Consider the following 24,200-nt stretch of genomic DNA (forward strand, 5'->3'; position numbering starts at 1 on the left):
AACTAGATTTTGCTTGTATTTGGAATATCAAACGTGAATTGTCTAAATGTGGCTCCTTTTAGAGTGTTGTGAAGCAAACTAGTGCATCAGAATCACCATGCTGTCTTTATTTTTAAATTAGAGTATTATATTATTAAAACAACTGGGTTTACCTCTGGAGACAATTACTCTTGCAGAACAAAAATCTGAACAGCTTGTAACTTCATACGTTTTCTAAAAACCCAAATGTAGAATCTCCATCTGAAGACAAATCTAAATTCTCCTGCTGCTTCTGTTCTTTGTTTCAAACCTACAAACTGAACTGTTCTGTGCAGTAAATTGACCCTGACAATACCTCAGAAAATGTTTAAAAACTGTCTTTGGGTGACTTTACATGACATCAGATGGTCCGTTCAACCGGCTCCTGGAATAAGTCCCAGCCTGTCCCGGCTGCCAGACAGCCCTTCAGCAGGAAGGAGGGACAGGGTCAAACCCTGCATCTTTGATTAGACAAAAAGTGTCTGTGTTCAGAGCCTGGTATAAATTTTGCAGTGATATAAATGAATTGCAACTTGAAGGCCATGACATAATTGAGATAAAGATTGTGGCAGAAAAATGAGAATTTAGGTGCCAGAAAGCACTGGGAAAGATAGGAAATGCTGGTGGGAACAGAAGATTGACAAGATAATGTGAGAGGTAGTGAAGAAATGTGCTGAATACAGAAGAAAAAGCAATGTTAATGGGAGCCTACATAAACTGAGTAAGAGCTTTTTCCTTGGCCTATGGGTGATCTTTTGGCTTGACCCTTGCAACTTGCTTCCGTTGCCGTGGAGAGAGCAGAAAGTCTTTGATGTCTTTTGCTGAATTTGCCCAACCAGAAAAATCAGTGAGTTACTGATGTTTTCCATGTTCAAACTGGAGAATGAAAGGACTTGGCTGGTCAGTCCCTTTGTCCTGCCTAGATCAGAATGAGTGGAGAACCTTGCAAAGGTTCCCCTGGAGCTGTAACGTCGCTGCTGCCCACTTGCACCCCTTTGTAGTTGAAGGCTGAGTAAATACTATATCCACTTAACTTGTGGGACATGACTTGCCCAGGATAACAAATCAGGCTATGGGGTGAGTAAAACACATTTACTTCTTTTCTTGTTTCTCTGCTGATGAAATTTCCTGAGGCAAAGATCAAAAAGCCTTGGAACAAACAACCAACTTAAAAGTTAGTGTTGTGTGAGCTGGTAACAGTCCTGAAAATGTGTTGGATGCAGCATATTCTGGGGATGAGCCTCTTGAACCAAGTAATAAGCAATAGGACAAGAGGGAATGGCCTCAAGTTGCACCAGGGAAGGTTTAGACTAGATATTAGGAAGCATTTCTTTCCAGCAGGGGTTGTTGGGCGTTGGAATGGGCTGCCCAGGGAGGTGGTGGAGTCCCCATCCCTGGAGGGGTTGAAGAGTCGGGTCGACATAGCGCTGAGGGATCTGGTGGAGTTGGGAACTGTCAGTGTGAGGTTAATGGTTGGACTGGATGATCTTCAAGGTCTTTTCCAACTTAGATGATTCTGTGATATTGCTCTGGGTACCCGGCAGCTGCGGTACAGGAGGTGAGCAGAGCTCCTGTTCTCTCTGCTTTGCTCATGGTGGCAACTGCTGAGCTTCCCCATGCGAGCTACAGCCATTGCCCAAGTACTATTTTTCTAGAAAAGCATTATTTGATACAATTTCAGCCTCTTGCTGCACTTCAATCGCTAAAAGTGAGGGAAAGATCCAGCACCGTGTCCAATCCCAGTTTTCCATGGCTCAGTGGAGATGTTTGATGGGCCACAGACAGCAACGGTTGTTGGCATCTCCTTACCCTGTCCTGTCCTAGAGCAACACGGTGTTTGTGGTAGTCTGCAGAACATGAGCTCTGAAGCGTCGTGTTACAGAGAAACATCCTTATTTCTACAGTGGACTCAAAATTCAAGGGAAAGTCTTTTTCAGAGGAAAATCCAGCTGCAAAACATCAGTGGCTTAAGACGCTAATACCATAAGATTCTCTGTTCCTTGCTTGTCACTGTAGTGTAACTTTTCAGTCCATTAGCTTCTGCCTTGACCTTATTCTGGCAAACTCCTCCTAGCCCACAGAAGCAGAGTGTTTAATAACTTCTCTCTCAGAAAGCAGCCAAACAAGAACAAATGCTGCAGAACAAGTCTCCTACCCTCATTTCCCAAAACACACAGGTCTGAACCTGTGGAAAGATTGCCTTGTTATATAACCCAGCTGCATCGAGGGCTGCAAACCTCTCAACTTTGGGTCTGGTTTTTAAGTAACCTACATTCCCCGCAGCTCAGGCTGGGGAGCGATCAGACTTGCACAGCCAGACTATAAAGCAATATAATCCAATTGCTTGACTCTAGAGGGAAATAGCTCAGAGAGGGTTCAAACCAGCAGTGTGCTGAGGTAAGCAGCTCCTTTAATCACTTGAGTGGATCCAGGCTAGCAGGACACCCCACGCCATTGTGCTTTTTAGGCATTTGACGGATTGATGTTTCTCGGTTCCAGCAAATGGACTTCAGTTCTATTAAAATAGCTTTTATTACCGCCCACTTACTTGCAACTTGGGTAACGATCATATTTCTTAAACTTTGAATTTTCAGTGAACACTTGTGAGGTTTTTTTTTTTCCTGTTGGAACTGCAAGTTTCTTTTGAGTTGTGTGCCAGTTAAATACATAACTCCAGCTCAACCAAGGCTTTGCTTGGATTATAGTTGTGGGGACACACAGATGCTTTCCTACATCATGTAACCTAGTGTCCTGTAGTTGTCTTGCACGACAAAAACATGGTAAAGAAAAGGTATTTGATAATGCTGGGAATTTAAGTTTTATCCTAACTGGAGTAGTGAACCCTGGCTCCCATTGTTTGAGTTGGAAGCATTAGCCGTGCTGCCAGAAAGTGGATGGATCAACCCTCTGTTTTACAACATGTTGTTCATTGCTGAGAGATTTTGCCAGAAGCAAAATTATCAAACCCAGATGCCTCATTTGCTGAAGACCTAGCTTTCTCTGCATAAAAGCCTCACACTGGCCTTAATGCTAATCCTATAGAAATCAAGGGGATTTTGGACACTTCACTAAATATGTTTTGCTACAGGCTGTTGCTCCTGGCTTGTGCAGGCTGCCTGTGGCTTGCACCCTAATTAGCATGTTTCAGATTTCTTTTTAACTCCCTCTCACCCACACAGGCATTTACAGTAAAAGGCTAAACAGTGACTTGAAGAGGCGAAGTTTCTTTTTTTCTAAGGTACGTGTTTGTGTTGTCCTGCCATATGTCCTACACGTGGTGGATGCATTATGGGCATAAGCAAGGAGAAGCCTAGAGATGGGCCCTACATTTACCTCACTAGGAACTGGAAATGCCCTCTGGGGGGTGGTGGGAAGGAGGAGAGGCTTTTCTTTAACTGAAAAGCTGTTCAGCATAAGCCATATTCTAATTCTGTGACTGAGTGAAAAGCTAAACTAATCACCAAGCAGAACTAATCTCTCTTTCAAGTAAGCCATTTCATGGGGCTTGCACTTCACTCAAAGCGAGCGGCCTAGCCGAGGGGAGGCTGCTGCTGCTGCTGCACTGAGTTAGCACCTCGCAAATTCCCATCCCCGCTCTCCAGGGGAGACCTCAGCCTTGTGGGAACTCAGCTGGGTTACAGCAAGAGCACGTCCCAGCTCATCTGGCTGTTTACCACATGGCAACACAAGTGAGATTTGGTCTGAGGTGAAGGCTCCTACCTCTCCAGGTCGCTTGTGAGCCCCGTTTCTGAGCTGCAGGCAGTGGAGCCCAGCCTTGGACTCCCCTGCAACTCAAGAAGACACCTGCTGGGTAGGAACATCAGAGCTCGCTCGAAAATGAAAAACGTTTGCACAGAAGTACAGGATAAAGTGAGACCCACTGCACAGATGTAGGTTGTGTAGAATGTTTTAAGGTTTTTTAAAAGCTTTATATCAAGCAGCTGAAGGGTTTACATCAGATTATTCGATGCTTTTACAAGTTTCTAAATAGGCAATGGATAGGTCAGAAGCCTCCTGTGCCTGTGGGAGGTAACTGCGTTGTGTTCTCGTGGGGGGGTGTCCAGGATGTGCAACGAGGGTGCGGAGAGACCCACTGGACCAATGCACTAAGAAAGGTGTTCATGGAGACTAGCCAAGAAACAAAGATACAGGGTCATGCAATTTATTTGGCCAGCTGTAAAAAGAAAAAATAAGTATTTAAGACTGATTATTTTTATGTTCTGGTTTTTTAACTTTTTTTCAATTAAATTTTGGTTATGGAGGCAGATGAAATGCATTCAAACATTCAATGTCTAGCAACAGTTGAATTATGCTTGGATAAATTAGATTCTGCTTTCACAGAGTGTTAAGTATTTTGTTACATTTTATGTCAGCCCACATTTACCCCTTCAGTATCTGATCAAGAGGGAATTACATATTTGACAGATTGCAAGTGGGGACCACAAAAACTAAATATTAACTCAGATTCTTGATTAGATCTATGTGCAGCTACGTGGACTGAGAAACTCAAAAAGTGCACAAGAGTTCTCACAGTGGTAGGGAAAGCAACCTTTCAATTAACCACCTGCACACAGACCCACCTCTCATGAAACTTATACATGTAAATCATGATTCAGACACTCAAAAATAGTTTCCACAAAGCACAGAGCCACACGCTCCTTGAAGAACAGAGCAAATGCTTAATGAACTGACAATGTTACATTTCTGTGTTGGTTTGTCTATTTTTAACCAAACTCGTCTTTAGATAAGGCCTTGATCATCTGAGCTGTGATGTGCCTGTCTGATTTACCAGTAACGCCATCTTCTGTGTGGCTCCTGCCTGGCATTTCTTCTGGTTCTTTGTGAATAGGCATGGCTCTTCCAACGACACACATTAGATTTGTCTCCAGAGGGACCAGCTTTAAGTAGTCCTTAAGAAGAAAGAATATTATTATTATTCTGCAATTACACAGAAAAGCAGCAGATCTTAAAAAGAACTCAGCAACTTTCCTTTTAAAAGGAACTGTAAAGATGCTGCCCTGGGGTTGCTGTGTTTAGTAATGTCGCTGTTACCGGGCTCGCTTTACAAGCCATAGGAGGCTGCAGCCCTGCTGCCCTTTCCTTTTCCTGTGTGTTTTCACCACTAACACTTTCTCTGCAAACCAGATTCTACTCCCAAGTTCAGTTCTGTGAGAAGAATTAACTAATCCAACAGCTCACCACTGCCAAAAGACAGAGGTCCAGGTCCAGCCATGTACTTCCACCACATCTGCACTGGCTCTGGCCACCTCCAGACCTCTGGGTCAATTTGGTTGACTAACCCAACAGAAAACTAATTCAAGAGGAGAAAAAAAGGCAAGTTTTTCTGCTGGGGTAGTGAATGAATCAGCTACAGAAGAGGCTGATGTGCACAACTGGTTCCCTAAGGCAGGAGCAGGACTGTTCAGCCAAGGCCAGGGGGACAGAAGAAGGAACCCTACAGTGCAAGCTCTTGAATCCCCTCTACTTAATAAATGCTGTCTTAATAGTTGTCAGTGCAGCTCCGCTGTCTGTAGTTACACCTTTGTTCTTGGGAAGTACAAGAATGTCAGCAGGACCTATGGCCCTCAGTGAGGTGGGCTCTGCAGTGCTAACATCAGGAAGAAGGGAGTAAAGCTACTCTTCCTCTCCCAAGGCAACAACTGCAAGGCAACAAACACCTGAACAGAATGTTTTTGGTTCGATGTTCAGCTTTTCTCTGTAATGACTCTTCAGGACAGAGGTGCTCCTTAGGTTAGTCTCTGATCGAGGCAGCAGGGTGACTTCTCTGAACAGAAGTTGCAGGGTATTAATCAAACGAATGCCAAATTTCTAGAAAAAAAATGAGTTGTTGGGTTTGGGGATTTTGGTTTTTAAACTCATTATTGAGTATGATTGAATAAAATATTCAAGAGCAGAGAAACATTATGGAGAAGTATCTCTACAGAGCAAGCCCCGCAGTCTGTGCCATGTCTATATCATCATCTTTAATTTGCAGTAGAAATAGATGATGTAGAGTCATATATTTTCTGAGAGAAATTAATTAGTGTATTCAAGTTTTCGTAACTCAAGAGTGTATTATCAAAGGCATCCAGAAAACATCTTTCTGCAGCTGAGGATCTCCTGAAGCAGGTGCCACCACCTCTTTTGAGAACCATGCAAACTCTGTCTACCTACATACAACCTGTACCTTTTTATTTCCTCAACCCCTCTATTTTGCACCCAGAAAAATATTCGTCTTGGCTTTCTGTTGAAGGAATAAATTACTTATTGATCCTTTAATGCTACTGTGAAACATAAATTCTAAAGAACCAGCATCTAAGCCAACAAGTCTGTGCAGTACCATAGAAAACTCACTGGGTGACACTGAGAATTCTTTCTAGGGGGAATTTCATCCTGACACTCACGGACACTGATTTCTAAGACACCATTCAGTTGCCAAAACAATGCTGTTGGAAATGTCCTAAGGCATCCAACACACCCACGTGAGGCTGACCTGCATGGCAGAGCCTACAGTCTTCTGGCATCTGAAGGACAGGGAGTGTCCTCACCATCTCAGACAGCACCCTATGATTAAGATCTGGATTGTGCACTAGGTAAAAGACATTGGCGTTTTTTCTGCCATAACACCACTGGGAGTAGAACACTCCTGGCAGTAGCTCATGCTCCAACCTGAAATATATTTGTGTCAGTGAAAGACTCCAGTTACTTTAACTCATACCTGGAAAACATTTTTGTCTTCATACAACAAGCTGTCAATAGTTGGAGTGAAAGACTTTCCCCACAGCTCCTCATCACTGTCTTTAGGCTTCTCATTCTCTGTTTTAGACTGACTCTTTGCAAAGTCCTTATTTTTCTGACAGGGGACTGTGGCACTTCTGAGGCTTTCATCTCCATCTGCTTTTGCTTTTTAAAGAGATTAACAAAGATGTGTATGTAATTGCTAAGCTTTATGAAGATCAGAATTAGTATTCGGTATATATGCCTGTGATCTTTAATGTGGCTTGGCCACTGTGGTGTAATGAACAGCTTGGTAAGATTTTTAATTGGCAATCCAAGCCAAATGTTCATTTTGCTCACTCATTTTTCTATGTTTATTTCAGCTTACCATTTCTGATCAAGATCAGGGACTGACATTGATTGGAAGTTAGGGGTAATGGTTCTGTGGGACGGGGCAGGGGAAAAAAAATAATAAAATCAACTTTTACCAGTTCAACTTAAATCCTATATAGCCAGGAATAGTTAAAAAAATAGGAAAGACAGCAAAACCAAGAAAAAAAAACCTTTTCAATATCCACATCTGTATCTCTATATGTACATACATACGAGTTCCTGAAACACAGCTCGTCGACTTACAACTCCCCAGAAGAGCTCACATCTGCAGCTGACTAATTTTCAGGATGATAGAGAATTCCAGACAAGAACTGTTGAGTTCTGTGTTTGCCTGGGACAGTGACTTGACCCCAGATTACTGGAACAAAACCTACTCCTCCCAGTAACTATTGTAAAGGTTTAGCAAAGGTAATAGAGCTGAACTGTTCAAAGTAAACATATATCTAATTCAGAAGTCTTAGTCAACATGTTTGATGACGCCTGATGGTTCCAGAAAGGCACAGCTATGGCTGGAACTTCAACAGACTTGTTCATGTATCTGTAACTGTATAACTTCAATTTCTGGAAGTTACCTCTTCAGTATAATTTTGTCTTTTTTTACCACTCTTTCTTCTACTCACACAAAGTGAGTACATAAAATATGGATATTAAGGAATCCATACAAACCACCCTGAATGGATAAGCACACTCATATAGTCCTTCTTGCCGAATGGTGTATCCTTTTCCTGAGTACACCTACCAGAACAGATGGAGGTTCAGCCCAAAATTCAGTACTGCTTACCAAGATTTTCAGTTCAGGCTGAGCTCCATACAACTTCATCTGCTCTTGCTAGGAATTTATTTATAATTTAACTCCAGTGTATCTCTATGAGCTGAATGATTGTAACATGAAGTGCATGTACACTTCAAGTGAAAAGCCAGTGTAGAGTTCAAGAGTGTCCTCTCAGGGACAAGATATGATGAAGTTATGATGATATAGATCAGTAAAGAACTGATTAAGATATGAATCATGTCTTCATAAAAGATGGCCGATACTGCTAACCACATTCCAGGTTAGCTCTATATGAGTAATTACATTCAACAATCTAAACACCAATTTCAATTTTAAAACTCTATTGCAGGTAGATTGTAGTTTCGCCTTCTTAATGTAAACTACAGTCCATCATTTCTGTGGTGGCTGCAATTAACTGGGAAATGAAGTGTTCACCATGTCAAACAGGCAGTCTGATAAAAAAAACTTAAGAAATAAAAAGTATATAAACGTTCAGTAACTTCTCAGTTCTTATAGGCTGCTGGCACGTGCATTACCTGCATACTCTCTATACTCTGCTTCATTCATTTCATCCTTATGAAATTCATCTTGTGAACCAGCTGCCTGAGTAAGAAACAAATGCCTGTGAAATAAAAAAAGATAAAGTAAAACTCATATTAGAGGGCTGAATTTTCTCTCTAAATTGTTCTGTGCAACCTTTTGGGGTGAGGGGGGAAAGCACACTTTCTGAAAGCCAGTTGGTGCTTAACCACAAATGGAGAATAGCGCAATGGTTTAAAAATGCAACGGAGGCAGCCAGGTAGCTTAGTGGCTAATAAGCTGCTCTTTTTTATTCTTGGTGCCTAAGTTCAACTATGTCCATGAGACTAAAAGAAAACAAATGTTATAGTCTCCAGTCAGTCCAAGATTCAAACCACAGCTGGCAGCTCTCACTTAAAAAGCAGTCCAAAGTTTGGAGAGGAAAGAAAAATGGTCACTTCTAAGACTTGGAACTTTTTAATGCAATATGGCTAAAATCACTGAGCTGGAACTGGAAAATGAAGATGGACCATTCCCATTGTTACACTGTGCTTTTGATAGCATTAGTGTTGACATTTTACAGCTAAATTAATCTTTCTCTAGGGGACAAGTTAAATAATTTGAATATAAAAGAAACTAATACTACAGACACCTCTGCAGACAGAACTATCCCAAGGCCTCTTCCTTACTTAGTACCAGGTCATTTGTTTCACTTGAGATTGCAAAACCCCATATATTTACATAATAATCTTCACATCCTTAAACATTTTGCCAATAGTAAAGGAAAAATCTATTACTCAGCACTTGGGTCTGAGACAATTACAACAGAAAGAAACTATTTCCAAGCCCCAATGGTATCCCCACTAAAAGAAAGTGAGCGTCACTAGGTCTTAATAGATTAGTAAATAACCCAGTTTCTTCCCTGAATTTTGATATTTAGGAGGTTACAGTGCCAATGTCATTCTTCAGAGACACAAGTGCCACACATACTCAGCCAAATCCTGCCTCCCCTCTAGCTTTGTTGTGGGAGAGCCCAAATAGCTCTAGAGGCAGAAAGCAGTGTTATCTTTAAAATAAATAAATAAATAAATAAATAAAAATTTCTTTTGCGTCTATGAAGACATCATTTTACCTGCATACCCTCAGATTCTGAAGTCTGGCATCAATTATGTTTGTCACTAAAGCAATATTTTCTTCTTCCAGGAGCTGAATAGAGGCTTTCAAATCACTTACTTCCTTTTGGTACCTCTTAATCTTTTGACAATTAAAAAAAAAAAAAAAAAAAAAAAAATTAGAAAGACTATACCCATTTTGGAAAGCTTTAATAGTAACTATCTGGATAGCACATGCCTAGGATGAATACAGCTATATCAGCAAGACTGTGCATTTGGTGGAGGAACATAATGACACATTTTCAAGCAAAGGGAAGGCCTCTCTGGTTCCTTCACACCTTTATTAGAACCCTTTACTGGCACAACTCTCTCAATCATAGCCACACATTTGGACTATGCAACCCTGATAGCAGAACCTTCTCATGTAGCCAAACAGGTTTGGGAGACAGAAGCTCTGGATTTTTCTTTTTTGCTTTTACATCAGAGCTTTGAGAGAGAAAAAACTTCTTTGTAGACTTAAATTCAGGCTCTTGCTCAGCAAGTGTTGCTTTTCTAATTCCTGCCTATACACAAAACATTTTTACCCAGAATTAGTGAAGCTTTCAGTCCAAGTTAGCCATGACATTGGCTAAACCCTAGGTTCTACTTCCTTTTGGACTGGTAATCAAATCGCCTCATGTTGCCATGAAGTTATATTAACCAAAGGATACCCATTATTCAGTTCCCACAGTTCCTCTCACTTTTCCTGAAGCACAAGCACATTCTTTCCCCCTTCACTGGGAAGTGGAACATACTATGGGATAGATACCTTCACAGAAATCTTAGCCATATGCACACGTTTAAAAGCAGTACCTAGTGATCTGAATGTATCTGTTCTCACCAAAGCCCAATTAACCCAGCTATAATTATCCAAATTTGAAGTTAAAAACTAGTTCCCATTTCTCCCACAGATTAAAACCAGTTAAAATGACAGGCCATTAACCAGTAATGGGATGTGGCTTGGCAGGATGAGGTGATGCAGCTTTGCACCATCTTGGTGTGACACAGTAACCATGGAAAAATGTGACTGAAGTCTCCAAATCTGTTCAAATTCAGAGGTAACTAGTTCAGGGCTGTTTTGGTAATTAATTTTTAAGTTCAGTGGCCAAAGTGAAAAAATGATAAATTTTGTACCAGGACAAAACTGAAAGTTTTGGTTTATCTCCCCAAAAGAAAATACCGCAAGAGTCTGTCAGCTACATACAAACATTAGCCTGAAAGAAAATATTTCATCTGTATAAGAAAAACACAGAAAATGAATGGGTGAATTCAGAGTACTACAGAAATTAGTGATAATAGTTTTGTTTTCCACAATAATTCAAAGCACTAATTCATGACATAGGAAACTAGTAACATAGGAAACTAATTCATAACATAGGAAACTTCCAGCTGAGAGGAAAGAAACCCAAATCCCTCAACTCCAAGGTGAGGGCCTGTGGGGACATGAGTACTCCAAAGAGGATCTCCCCCTGTTGACGCTGCCTCATGCATGCAAAATTTGTAATTGTTGAGTGAGACAGGGAGAAAGGAAGGGAATTCATGCTGATTTGATGATAGGATGTATAGATTTGAGGTCCTACCTGTTTGTACAGATTAAAACATTAATTCTGCCCTATTGACCCCTACGTCATTGCCTCAGAAGCTGTGGTTTGGACAACCACCCTGGAAAATTAAAGATGTAAGCTCATAGCTCGTTAAGGGGAAGAAGGAAAGCCATATCCCTGCATGCTGGCAAGTATCTTAAATTAGTAAGTAAAATGGAGAAACCTCTGTAAAGTTTGTTGATGTGGCACTGAAAAATAAGAAGTTCGTTTATTAATTTCCAAAAAAGTTTTGCTCAGTTTTAAACTGTGAGATTGTAAAGGTGGGGAAGAGTACTTCCTCTCTCCAATCTCTTGCTTAGATCAATCACCACAAAGAATCTGCATTGATTAGAACACACACAATCAAACTTTCACCATGGGAAAATCAGTTCCCTAACTTTGGCTCACAAAAAAGTGTTTTCCTGACAAGAAAAGTTACAACTATCTAATATATAGCTCTAAATTGCCATTAAAGTACAGTATAAAAGCAATCAAGTAATCAATTACAACTATATAAGATTTTTATTTTCCTCTCTTCAGTGTACTAATCTCCAGGATTTCTTTATTACCTCCCATTTAAAGCTGTCCCAAACCTGTTCTCCAAAAATGTTTCCAACATCCATATCTATTTTCTTTCAATATAGCAACACTAGAACTTTAATGCAATTCCAAACTACACTCTTCAGACACTTGCACGGTTGTGCCCTTACACTATACAGTATTCTAATCTCCACAGATGTCCATACTTAATCGTATATTTTTGTATATACAATTGTAATTATTGTATATAATGTACATAATGCATTATACACAAATAATGTACTTAACGTATATGTTATTTTACATATTGTATATAATTGTATATCATTGTATAGAAGCTTCACATAACTGCTTGGGCAGGAAAAGGGCTCCTTCATTTGAGAAAGTAGATACTCACCTTTTATCTTTATTCACCACATACACTGTTTGCTACTCAGGATTACAGATTAATTACAGGAAAACTGCTGTCCTTTTCCTATGAAAGTCTCCAGAGGTCCATCACTGGAAACAGTTATGAGTGTAGGTCATGGTATTTCAAACCTGAACTGCTATGATAAACAGTATGAAAGTGATCTGCTTACCTCTTCTTTTAGCCATTCATTCTCTTCAATTTCTCTGCAACTGTGTTTGTCTAAGTATCTTACAGCATTCTGAGAAAACACAATTTAAGATCATCTTGTCTGAAATCAGGAGTTTGACAGTGCTGCATACTATAAAGAACAACCTTCTGCTGTTCAGCAGGAAATAATTAAGAAAAAGCCACACAACAGACTGTAGCATCCCCCGAGGGATTACAAGGGGATTTAGCCCACAAGACCAGCTGTTTCTTCTCCATCATCCTGACTAGTACAGTTTGTGTCAAGCAATTTACCAGTATTTTATGATTTCCTATATTAAAATAGGCTAACAAGTTCTGCTATGTTCCCACTACTGCTCTAATTTTTCTGTTTTCGGGAAATCAAACTGTTAGCTGTTAAAAAAAGCAAATAAAATCACAAACGATTCAGTACTGATCTATGACAAGTGACTGACTTAAACATGTAGAGGTTTATGCTAATGAGCCAAGGCTACAATTTAATTATTAATGTCAGTAAGTGGAAAGGAACAACTGGGAGGGAAGATGCCCTTGTAGATCACCATAAAGATTATGTGCTCACATGACTGAAAATTCCAGCAGCGGAGTCAAGGAATTTGAATACCTAATGGGCCCAACCAGTGATCTGTTCTGAAGTATTCTTTGTATTTTGGGAGTCTAAGAAGTCATCACAATAAGTACTTCGTAAATCATGTTTGTAAAGCAGAGCTGGCAGAGATGACAAAAAAAAAAAAAAAATCTTATTTTGGCATTTAAAAAATGTTGTACAAGTACAAACCAAGTTTTTTTTCTTCAAATTGTTTATTTCCATGCAGACAATCTCTTAGTGTGTCACTGGTTTTTGAAGTCTATGCAAACATCAAAATTAAGGTCACAGCAAGTGACATGTTCTTGAACAAGTCATATCAGTGCATGGTGCCCCAGTTTCCTATACTTAGTTTGTAAAATGCCCTCACATCTACTCACTGTTAGTCTGATTTAAAACAAAAAAAAGTGCATGTGTGTATGCCATGTTTAGTAAGAAAGTTGACAGTTTATTTTACTTTCAATTTATTAGAAAAGTTCCAAGTCTTAATTTGAGTTAAAATAATTATTAATACAGTGTACATTAATTCTAACTATGATGTAGTTAGCACTTTTAAAAAAGGCAAAAGGAATACCTCACAGGCCTGTTCCTTAATTAGCTTCATGTGCCCTTCAAGCAGTTTGTCATTTTCTTCTTTCACTGCTTTTAAAGCATTTCTATGATATTCTTCAAAACAAAAAAAGAAAATCAGAAATAATTATTTGACATCAATTTCTCCTGACAACAAATAGATTATTGGCATGTTGTTCCTAAACTAGAATTTATCAGCCAGCATCACATGCATAGATGCTTCTGTGCACATACGTAGAAGATTCAAATATCCTTCTCCACAGAAATCGTCCTCCTCAACTCAAAGGACAAAACTACAAAACTAGAAATCTGAAGTGACTTACATGTTTCTGTTGGCAACTACAACAGCTGAGCAACTCAATTCTAATGGAGCAACGAGCTGAGCAATTCTCTGCTGAAATATTGACATCTTAATATTCAATTTTGTCTCTATCAATAGCAGAGCTCCTGGAGTCATGTATGAGATTTGCTTAGAAAAATTATTTTCTTAATATAGAAGCATATTGGATCATCTTACACACGTGGCATTTTTTTTCAGACAGTTATACAGAACCTAGTAAGTTTTCTGACTTATCTAAGCCTTCCAGAGGGTTTTAATCTGACAACAGGACAAAATGGAGAATGTGGCAACTGCCTCAGTGATTCGCTTTCATCATTACTTGTGGCCATTATTTTAAAAGTGTGTCTTACATCAAACTGAATTTGTTTGGCTTCAACTTCTAGTAATTTGCTATTTAATTATTTCAACCCTCCCTTCAGTTGTTTTTGTGCTATTCTAAATAGCCCACTGCTGCTTGGTATTTTCTCCCTTTGAAGGAATGAATGAGATTGTAGTAATTTTCTTTGAAGGAAGGCACTTCATACTTTTTCCAGATGCTTGAAATTCAGCCTAGCTCTGCACTTGTGCTGCAGGCAGTCTACTGCTGGTCTGGCTGTAAATGAGTATGTGGTCATGGACCCACTGCAGAGTCAAAGGCAGTCAAATATGAAAAGGTGCATTAGTTGTACATCAGTTCTTAATTTAACACTGTGGAAGCTGGCCTGACTTAATCACTCCACCATCTAGACCCTGGCAGGATGAAATGAAAGTACTTACATACTATAATTAATTCATCTTTTCATTCTTTCAGACAGCTAAACAGCCAGACAGCTTAACTCCCATTGTACTGGGAGAATGAAGAAAAGGAGAACTGTTCAGACATATATACTGTTTCTAAGGAGACTATTTTCCCTAATTCTCTCACTGTAACATTTTTCCCCACACCTCATGTAAGTGTACGGCTCTCTTTTGCTTCCTCTCCCCTCCAACAATTTTATTTAAAATGTCATGTCCAGACCACATGAACTGCATTAGTGTCAAGCCCTTCAGTGGTACCTACAGAAACCTCTTCACCTATGCTTATTCCCTAAGCCTCTTCCACATTCAAGGAGTGAACAAGCCCCAATTTGTTGCCACATCACTCTGGAAGATTGTTAGATTGATTTTTTCTAAAAAAAAATATAATTTTTTGTGGGCTAGTAGACTGTACTTCCCAGCCACTTTACAAGTTTGATTTTAGGAACCTGAGTACTGCAGTACTGGCAGCATCATTTTGCAGTATGTTAATTAGGCAACTGCTATATGTACCTCTGTAGCAGCCCTTCTATAAATACACTTCCGTTCTAGCACAGATTTTCAGCTCTGTACCCTGTGACATGCAGGAGGTCAGACTGAGTGTTCCTACTGGCACATTCTGGCATTCTACATAAAAGCCCATTCTCTTTTTCATTTCATATTTCAGCAGCTGTATAGCAAAGTTTTAAATTGATTAAGAACACAGAAAGCACATAATGAAAAATATCAACCTCTTCTGAATACAGAGATGGATACCTTGCAAGCTATCCAGCAATGTAGAAAACACAGTGCAGATCTTAATTCTGGTAAAATATGTTTCAAGAGACAAAAAGATAGCTAGCTGGCTCTTATCCACAGTAGTTGACGCCTGGTAATGGCTGGCACAGAATATACAGACCCTTAGAGCCGTGTCACTGCCTGTTACTACCAGCTGCTTGGCTGTGGTCATGCATACTGAGAGGGACATAAAGGAAGAAAACCAGGACATCCTTCTCCCACTAGAAGCATGGGTTATGTAACAGCAAAATATTTAAATTATTTTAAAATAATGCATTAGTAAAGAAATCTTTGTAAAGCACTCTGCAGCAGGACACATAAACTCTCAAATGAATTCCACTGTTGTGTCAGTATTGAAACAGTTCCCAGTGTTTGTATATGTCTGTACTGGCAATTTTGCAGGGCCTCATACACGAGACTATGCAACTAGGAGGCAAAGTTCAGACCGCTGGCTAAACAGCTCCCTCTAGTTCTGCGTTTAAACCAGTACGCTCGATCGAAAGGACTGTTCCAAGAATGAGATCATACTACTTTCCTGTCAAAGGAGTTTTCAACACGTGAAGCGCTTGCAGCATGATAAGAAGCAACAACAGCAGAGTCAACATTTTCAGGTATGACTGCTAAGGGAGCCGTCTGTGTAGGTGACCTAAATCTATGTAGACTTATTTTTAGAAAACTGCTGTCCTTCACAGTAACATTTTTTTAAAAATGGGTAGCCTGAATTTTACAAGAAAATTGGCAGAAGACAAGCATATCAGTTTCTGTAAGTGTTCATAATTTCTGTAGCTTTATCAATTTGTTTAAAAAAGGGACTTTCACAGGGATAGATAGAGAGTTCTTCCATTTTACAGGATTATGCAGCCCACCTTAGGTGTTCTGTCTTGGAAAAGCTGATAGAAATGACTAGAACTTGACCTCAAATTAAATCTATAATTTAATTAATTCCTGCAAGTAATACACAAAGAGCCTGTAAGATTTACATTACATTAGCTGTAAACTGACCTGCAGTACTGTGAAGGTCATATTCTATTTCCTTAATGACTTTTTCCAGATTCATAATCCTGTTGGCCTGTGCTTTACTTCCTACATTTTTGTACTCCAACCAATAATCCCTCTCACTCTGCTTTTCTGAAAGTCTTTGGCCAGCTTCTTCAATTTGGGAGTGCAGATCTATTAAAATAAGAACATCAGAAGACGAGTACATTACCAATTTCTCAGACTGATAGTTCATAATTCCTACAACGTCATCAAATTCTTTAATAAAGGTACATGCATTGGCATTGGAGAAAGAAGGGTGATTCTTTTACACTACAATACATTACAACATGATGGCCTCACATAGTGTCAAGGGCCACGATCACTGCTGAAAACAAACAGCTTGATCTTATTCTGCCAAGGGGAGAGAACAGTTCTCACTGAAATGTTGTAGCCAAAGACACACATGTTTCCCACAGAGAATCTCAGGGATGGCAGCCAGAACTTTCAACAATCAAAAGTTCTCATTTTTGCTTCCATCAATAATTTTTTTAAAATCTTCCAGCAGAGCCAGTACATAGCACTTACATGAGTTTCAACTCTATGGAAAAAATGAAGGGTCTGTACTTGCACAATAATATAACACCACCTGGAAGGAAGAGATTTACTTATAAGCCCTCCGCAATCTTTTACCATGTTGAAAGAGCTTAAATTTGGGGAGGAAAAGCTTTATGCAATGAGGAAGTTGAATTTCCATTTAAAATGAAAAAAAAAAAAAAAAAAAAAACTCAATCCCAGCTGCGTAAACTGCAACCCACACTTCCACAACTCGCAACATACCTTTCAGAAGCTGTTCTTGGTCCTTAACATACTGCCATTTTGCTTTCAGTGACTCTTCCACATCATCCCTAGTCACAACCTGCTTTTCATCTTGTTCTTTCTCCTCTTCTTTCATTTGCCTGAGTATGCGCCTGATGTGTTCCTGCTGTTCTTCCTTCAGACGGTCATTCTATGAAAGAACAACAGAAGAAAAGGCAAGTATTAAAACATTTTCAAATTAGTTTTCAAAGTGCCAAACTTAAGTGATGAAGTAAAGTAAAATCTGACCTAGTGCCCGGATGCACTGCAGAAACACTCAGCTAAACACCTGTTCTTCATTATTCAAAAAGGATGAAGCAGAAGGGAGAGCTTGCAAGTCTCAAAAGTTTCTTGGTAACTTCAAGACCATTACAAGGAAATGAGAGACAAATGACTGCTGTACTTGGTGCAGCAGATCAATGGTCCTCCATTGCCTGAAAAGTAAGTTCCTTATGGGTCAATTTAAGAACAATATTTATTTGTAGGAGTTGTTTACTTCATGTCAATATTCTTCATGAGAATGTACCACCTTCAGGCAGAAATGCTGTCAGATGATCAGGTCATTTGCATGTAACCACAGTCTTGTCAGAGCTGGAATTAGTTCTACCTACTGATTCCACAACTGTGACTGTAACCCTTTCCATGACCCTTCTCAAGTGTCACTCAAATTATTTGAAATTACTGATCGTGTATGTTTGCTCCCAAAGGATACCATAAAGGAGCAAATAACCGTATCAGCCAAACTGTAACAGTAACTGTGCAGTAGTCTCGAGCATTCCTCCCTTCTAGAAGGATTAACTCTAAACCACTCAGAAACATGAAGCAGGAAGCAAAAGATGGAGCTCAAAGAACTCTCAAAACACAGGTAAATTAAACAAATAGCACTTCAAGTATGCCCTAAAGTACCTTGCACAGTCTAAAATATGAAGGAGTCCTTGTGAAACCATGAACTAGCAGCAAATTAGGGGAATAACCGTAAGAGATTTCAGATGTCTGCAGAGAGAAGATCCACGTGCCACTTCCACTGATAGTTAAGGCCACAAATAAACACCACTCAGGCTTCAGGACTGAAAGGAACACCAAGGAAAGATAAACAGATGGATATTTATAAAAGCAGGGCAAGTATCAGGTATGGGAAGGTTTCAAAGTTTCCCTTCTACAGGAAATAGAGACTGCAACATTGGTTAATCACATGATCCAGTTTAAGGATTTTTGAGCTATTTGAATTCATTAGGTGACTGCATATATATACATATATATATATATATATATATATAAATAAACTTTCAAATTTCACTGCTTTCAGTCATCAGATGCCATATTATGGTTCTTTATATACAGTTCACACATATGGTTCTTTAAAGTGTCGCTTGGGTGCAACTGGTAGTTCTAATGGCTTTAGAACTGGTTGTTCTAAAAATAACCCAACACAACTCTTAATTCTCAAGAAAGTGAGTCTTCATCAAGCAGTGCTAAGAATTGCACCTAGACAATTGTGTGATGTTCTTTGATCAGTTTTCATTTTAACTAAGTTTGCAAGAATCAGTAAACTTTCATAGAAACCTGTGCAATTCTGTTACCTCAGAGGTGAATCAAAGGTGGTCAGCAAATCTCAGTGCTTGGTTAGATCTGCTAATACTGCTGACAAAAATGAAGTTAATACTGTTTATTCTTTATGCGCTAAAATATTAAGGAATATTTGAAGGATTGTTTAAAAACGCACATCTGAATGTACTGCAGTAAAATTACCTGAAAAGGGGGCTTGCTGTCCTACGTTTGCTGCAGAGTAAGATTAAATACTTGGGCAGTTACTGAGCATTGCACATTACTCATGTGCATTGGAAAACACCTTCACTGAACTCACTTTACCTTATGGCTGTGTCCTATTCTCCAGTGTTCCACCCCTCCAGGTCCTTTTTTTGCATGGTTATATTTAAAACATTTATGCTTTACGTCACACATTTAATTCAGGTAACACTTTAACTTTTAGTACCTGAAGTGACTCACTAACTCTAGTTTCATTGACTGTAAGAAATTCACTGCAGTGACTAGTTTTAGTGAATGTAGTATTAGGATTAAAAGAATAAAATTGAATCTGTGAGTTAAAACACCACATATCAAATGTGTTGGGAGAAGGACACATGGTCTCTTACTCTTTGATGATATTCTTTGTTCTTTTTTTCCACTTGTTTCAGATCAAACAAAGCACGGTCAATTGCTGCTTCTTTTGTCTCAATTCTGTGGAGAAAGAGTAAAGAGAGATATTCTTACAGAAACAGAAGAGGGAGGAATGGTATTTAAGATAGATTAGATGTAAATACTACTGAAATGTTTATTTTCGTATCATATGGGTGGATACCACTATTTGCTTTCTACACATAAAGAAATTATTTCCCATATACATCGGGACCTTTATGTCAGTTTGGATCTCATATTCCTACTGAGAAACAAATTCCCTGATTATACTGTTCCCTTCTAACCACTAGAGAGGATTAAACTGGTTTATTCTTTCTGAATGTGGTTTAGCTGACCTATTCCACAGGTCTCTTTTAGAACAAGATTATTTGTGCTCCAGAAATATTTATTACTCACCACTGACTATAGAGGAAGCCTAGGCAACTCACTCAGGCATAGGTCTGATGAATCCCAAACTGGAGAATTAAATGGGATTCAATTCTTCTGAAAGTGGTTTCTTGAGCTTCATAAACTGCATTTGTACACCAAGAACTTATTAGCCTTTAAGAAGCACAAGGGATATAGGGACTGCAGCCCCAGTAGTATCCTCTAAGTATGTTTACACATTGTTGTCAAAGAACTAGTTCACTGCTTTCACAATTTTCATATACTACTTGTCATCCTCTTTGCAACAGCTGTGAAATAAGTTGGGGTTTTTTTTCTGGTGTTCTCTCTTCTAGAATGAGAAAAACGATTGCAAATGGTATCTATTTGCAAAATTCTCTGTAATCTTTCCCTCTGTTCCTGGAACTCCTTCATCATACAGCACAACAGTATTATAATTATCACAATACCTTTTACTGTTTCAACAGCTATTGTTCCTTAAGGTTTTGGGGGGTTGTTTTTTGTTTGTTTGTGGGGGTTTTTTTGCCCCTTCTTATTGTATTAAGTTGTTTTAAAAGAAGATATTTTTTTTTCTGTATAAGTTTGCATCACTCAATCATGCAAATTGCAGCTTACTAGATTTGCATCCTCTGGTGTCAGTGTGCTCCAAGATACTCTTCAGGTTTTCCATTAAGTACAAGGATATTAGTTAGAGAGACTAGAACAGAGATACTGGGGGATGGTGGTGATGGCTACAGCAAAAATACATCACTTATTAGACAGAGGGGACAGCTTGGCCACACAGTGTGACCTCCTAAATTACCTGCCATTTTAAATCATTTCTGTATTTTGAACACTGTTGCTGATCTCAATTTCTGCTACTTTTAAGATTGTCCATGAAGTGACAGTCTATATCTGTCACTTTTTTAGCATCAAAAACATATGAGTAGAATTTGCTGTTTTGTCTGCTACATTTGTAACTTTCCTCTTCAGATTATTTTTCTGTGGTATTTGCCAGATTAAAACTACAAAGTGCCTAGATTGATCATTCCTTTGATACTATTTTTCTCAACTCTGTAGACTAGGTTTCATTTAAATGATTTAATCATCTAGAAACAACACTCTTCTCCAGTACCATGACAGTTTTGTCAGTCATCTGTAGGATGTTACTAGGGCAAGTAATTCAAGGTATTGTTGTTCTTAAATAATCCTGAAACTGAAAGTATACTGAAAATGCAAATTAACAAACTCTATATGAATAGCCACCATTCTTCAATGTACAGAAGCAACAGTAGGAGTGGAAGTTAAATAAATACTACACACTTGACTGATAAATCCTGAAGTGGAATGTGCAGATATTCACTTGTATGGTTATGCTGCTTTGTTCAGTCAAGTGGTACAGAGAAGTTACAGATTACACAGAGGTATAGAGAGGGAAAGAGAGCAAGAGGGAAAGAGAGAGGGAGAAAGATAAAGACATAAAGAATAATACTTTTCTTCCCTTTTCCCCCTACTGTTGCTGTAGAAATGAAATATCCTGTGTCAGTACAGCACCCATTTCAGTGGAAGACTCTTCAGACAAACGAGTCATTTGCTTGGATATTTGAATATGCATAACAACAATTTTATCAGAAGGTGGTGTGGGCTTTTTCTCAGCCTAGTAACACAGTTTGCTTATTTTTAGCAAAATAGATGTGTTGGCTTGCTGACTATGGAAACCTGTACTCTGTTCTTTGTAAAATGAAATAGAAAATCTCACATAAACCCTGTAAACTCCTACAGATGTCACTAGAACTATATGAGATTGCTCTTCAGTTTCCTTACTCCACTTTTCATTTCTACACCAAGGCACTACTCCTTGCTCCCTAAATGCTGATAACTGTTGAATATTGGATGCCGTTGAAGTTTCTCCCTTTCAGTATTTGCCTTTTTTATCAAAGTCACAGAGCTTCATTTTTCTCCTTTTAATCATCTACTGAAGCAACTGGAGAGCAAATAATTTGGACTATTTTATAACTACTTCAGATATTCCCCTCTTTGATCTTATTTTTCTCTCGTTGATTTTAAAAGACCTTTAAGTTTTCCCTCCATTATTTTCAAAACAAAACACTTCCTTTTGTTCTCTGCTCTCAGCTGCACCAAGGGAGCAAACTTGAGATGTAGGTCTTGAGGTTCTAGCTAGTGACTACATACTTCTGTGAACACCAAGGAATTCTAAAGAAAAAAAAAACAAAAAAACAACCCAGTCAAATGTGACCTTGCAACTTCAGAGTATGCTCATCAAAAGCTTGCTACTAACAGACAAAAATTATGGGTTTTGTTTGTTTTTAATAAAACTTTTTCCCAAGTTATAACCTAATGGCATAAAAATATCTCTGACCCACTTGAATACTCTCTTACCGCTATAGTTTAAAGAGCGTGTATTTCCAAAATAGCACTGAAAACCCAAAACAAGAACACAAATGAATACAACTGCCACAGTCAATCAGCTCAGGCTCTGAATTGGACAAGTCGTCTTTGTCATCGGCTTTATACCTTCAAATATTCTATATGAGTGAAAAGTTAAATATATTAAACCTACTGAAATTCTAGTAAGGCTTCTGGGAAAGCTGATTCAGGTTCTGTAAGTTGCTCTTCTGCTTTCTTCTCTTTCTTCTTCTCTTCCATGCTTTTTGTGGTACTTGTGCTAGAAGTTAGATCTAAAGGGAGGGAAGGGCAAACAGGAAAGAAGAAAAGAGAAACGAATGATTTACAAAATGTCATATGTTCACCAACCTTTGCTACTTGTAACAAGTTCCTAACAATTCTGAAATAAACAAAACAAGAGGGTTTTTTTGACAACAAACCTGCCCAGGGTAGCACTCAGCCCCATGTTTTGGGGACATCCTGAAGTGTTCTCCTGAGTAAAGATATGTTTGTGAATAGTGGCCTCTGTCACTAGTTAACTTACTGCCTCCCTTGTTGTGGGCTGTTTTACATTCCTGCAAATCAAACAAGCAGCTGTTCCTTTTCCAGTCCTTTGCTTCTGTTTCTTTATCAGGCTTCTTTTATCGAGTCCACTTGTTAATATGCATCTATTTCCCTCTCCTTCTGCTCTCCTAGCACCATGAATATTTGCCTGTCACTGCAATTCTGATACCAACTTTCATTGTCAGAGTTGGAACAAAACCACTCTCTGAAGGGATATGCATGTCAGCAGTATTCCCTGGGCGTGTTGTCACAACTACCAACCTCAGAATTCAACTGACTGTGAATAGGTCTGTAATGGAACTGGTAGCATATATTAGATAAAAAAAGTCACAAGAAAAGGGCACTTAAGAAGATTCATTACTTTTAGTGGTCACATAGTCAAATGCCAGATTAGTTCATATAACATAGGAGGGTTTATTACTGAATGAGTACAAACATTGTATATAACCTGTTTTCATATTAAACTGCTTTTCTGAATTTAAGTTCTGAATTCTAACAATTATCACTCTAATAACAAAACCTGATAACAACTTGTTTTGTGACTAAATACAGCAGGCTGGCTATTTTTCCTGTTAAAATGAGCACGGGGAAATGAAAAAATAAAAATAAAAATCGAAAAGTCAGTGAAAAGCCCCATAGCAAGCCTGCCAAAATGATGCAAAAATCAAGGGAATGAAATTAAACCAACTATTGACAGATGCACTCTAATCCATATTCCAGCTCAGGCCTTCTCATTGCATTCACCACACCCTGAAGCAAAGCCATGTGAGCTTTCTGTATACAAAATAACTTTCTACCCTAGATGAGTTAGTTGATGCCTGATGATGAAACATGTAGGGTGCTGAGGGCAGGCAGTGTGCTGTGTACAGCAGAAAGGCACGTAAAAGGAATGCTCACTGCTGTGACAGCTCTATAAGTGAAAGAAAAGGTAAACATACCTTGGAGTCTTATGTCCCCATGCAAGTCCTTAGACCTTGTAATATCTTTTTCATAACGTTTTATCCAGAGGAATTTTACTCTCAGAGCACTGGAAACCTGCTTGTGAAGATTTTGTCTGTCCCGCTGCTGAAGAAAAGTTCACTCATAAGGACAATGGCCTAGAGCTGTCAATCACCATATTTGCACCACTTGATTGAGCAGATAAAGCTAATTCCATTCACGGAAACCTGGAAAATTCTGACTCACAGATCAAAGTTTTAATGGTTGCTACACATCAGTAAAATATTTCTACTGTGGAACTTCAATACAGCCAGCCATGCCTGTGTCACAGTATCTGCATGACTGCAGTAAACCTTACTGTCATTTACCATCCAAGAAAAAAAACCCTTTGCACCTGAGCATCCACTTGAGTCTAAAGCCATATTAAGTCCTTAATATTCACACAAACCTTGCAGATAGCAGCTCATACAATATTTTTCATGAAACTTTAAAAAACCCTAAACACATGACTGTTATAAGATTGAGATTTAAAAAAAAAAAAAAAAAAAAAAAAAAAAAGACCAA

At 38.8% G+C, this 24,200-nt stretch overlaps 1 protein-coding gene across 5 annotated transcripts; it reads right to left on the reverse strand.

Annotated features, from left to right (window-relative positions):
• Nucleotides 1-1,617: 1,617 nt before the first annotated feature.
• CCDC83 (coiled-coil domain containing 83) lies at nt 1,618-24,149 on the reverse strand. 5 transcript variants are annotated; one of them, XM_026858799.1, is made up of 12 exons: nt 23,636-24,149; nt 22,309-22,426; nt 19,322-19,406; nt 17,151-17,319; nt 16,338-16,505; nt 13,449-13,540; nt 12,275-12,343; nt 9,552-9,673; nt 8,437-8,522; nt 6,737-6,921; nt 4,755-4,928; nt 1,618-4,195 (listed from the first exon to the last, which is right to left on the reverse strand). In XM_026858799.1, the coding sequence occupies exons 2-12, from the start codon at nt 22,392-22,394 to the stop codon at nt 4,181-4,183; spliced, it is 1,251 nt and encodes a 416-aa protein (XP_026714600.1). In that variant the 5' UTR covers nt 22,395-22,426; nt 23,636-24,149; the 3' UTR covers nt 1,618-4,180. The 5 variants fall into 5 exon arrangements, with proteins under 5 accessions (XP_026714600.1, XP_026714608.1, XP_026714616.1 ...); XM_026858807.1 differs by having other exon boundaries at nt 1,618-4,192; nt 4,752-4,928; XM_026858815.1 differs by lacking the exon at nt 12,275-12,343.
• Between the last annotated feature and the right edge of the window lie 51 nt (nt 24,150-24,200).

The sequence above is a fragment of the Athene cunicularia genome (assembly GCF_003259725.1).
Source record: "Athene cunicularia isolate RWA chromosome 1 unlocalized genomic scaffold, athCun1 chr1_part1, whole genome shotgun sequence".
In the NCBI taxonomy this organism is placed as follows: Eukaryota; Metazoa; Chordata; class Aves; order Strigiformes; family Strigidae; genus Athene; species Athene cunicularia.

Coding starts and splice junctions, on each gene's coding strand:
- CCDC83 (XM_026858799.1), bottom strand. CDS start 22,394: ATGGAAGAGAAGAAGAAAGAGAAGAAAGCAGAAGAGCAACTTACAGAA. Junction 19,407..22,308: donor GAAGCCTTACTAGAATTTCA/GTAGGTTTAATA, acceptor CTTTCTCCACAG/AATTGAGACAAAAGAAGCAG. Junction 17,320..19,321: donor ACAAAGAATATCATCAAAGA/GTAAGAGACCAT, acceptor GTTCTTTCATAG/AATGACCGTCTGAAGGAAGA.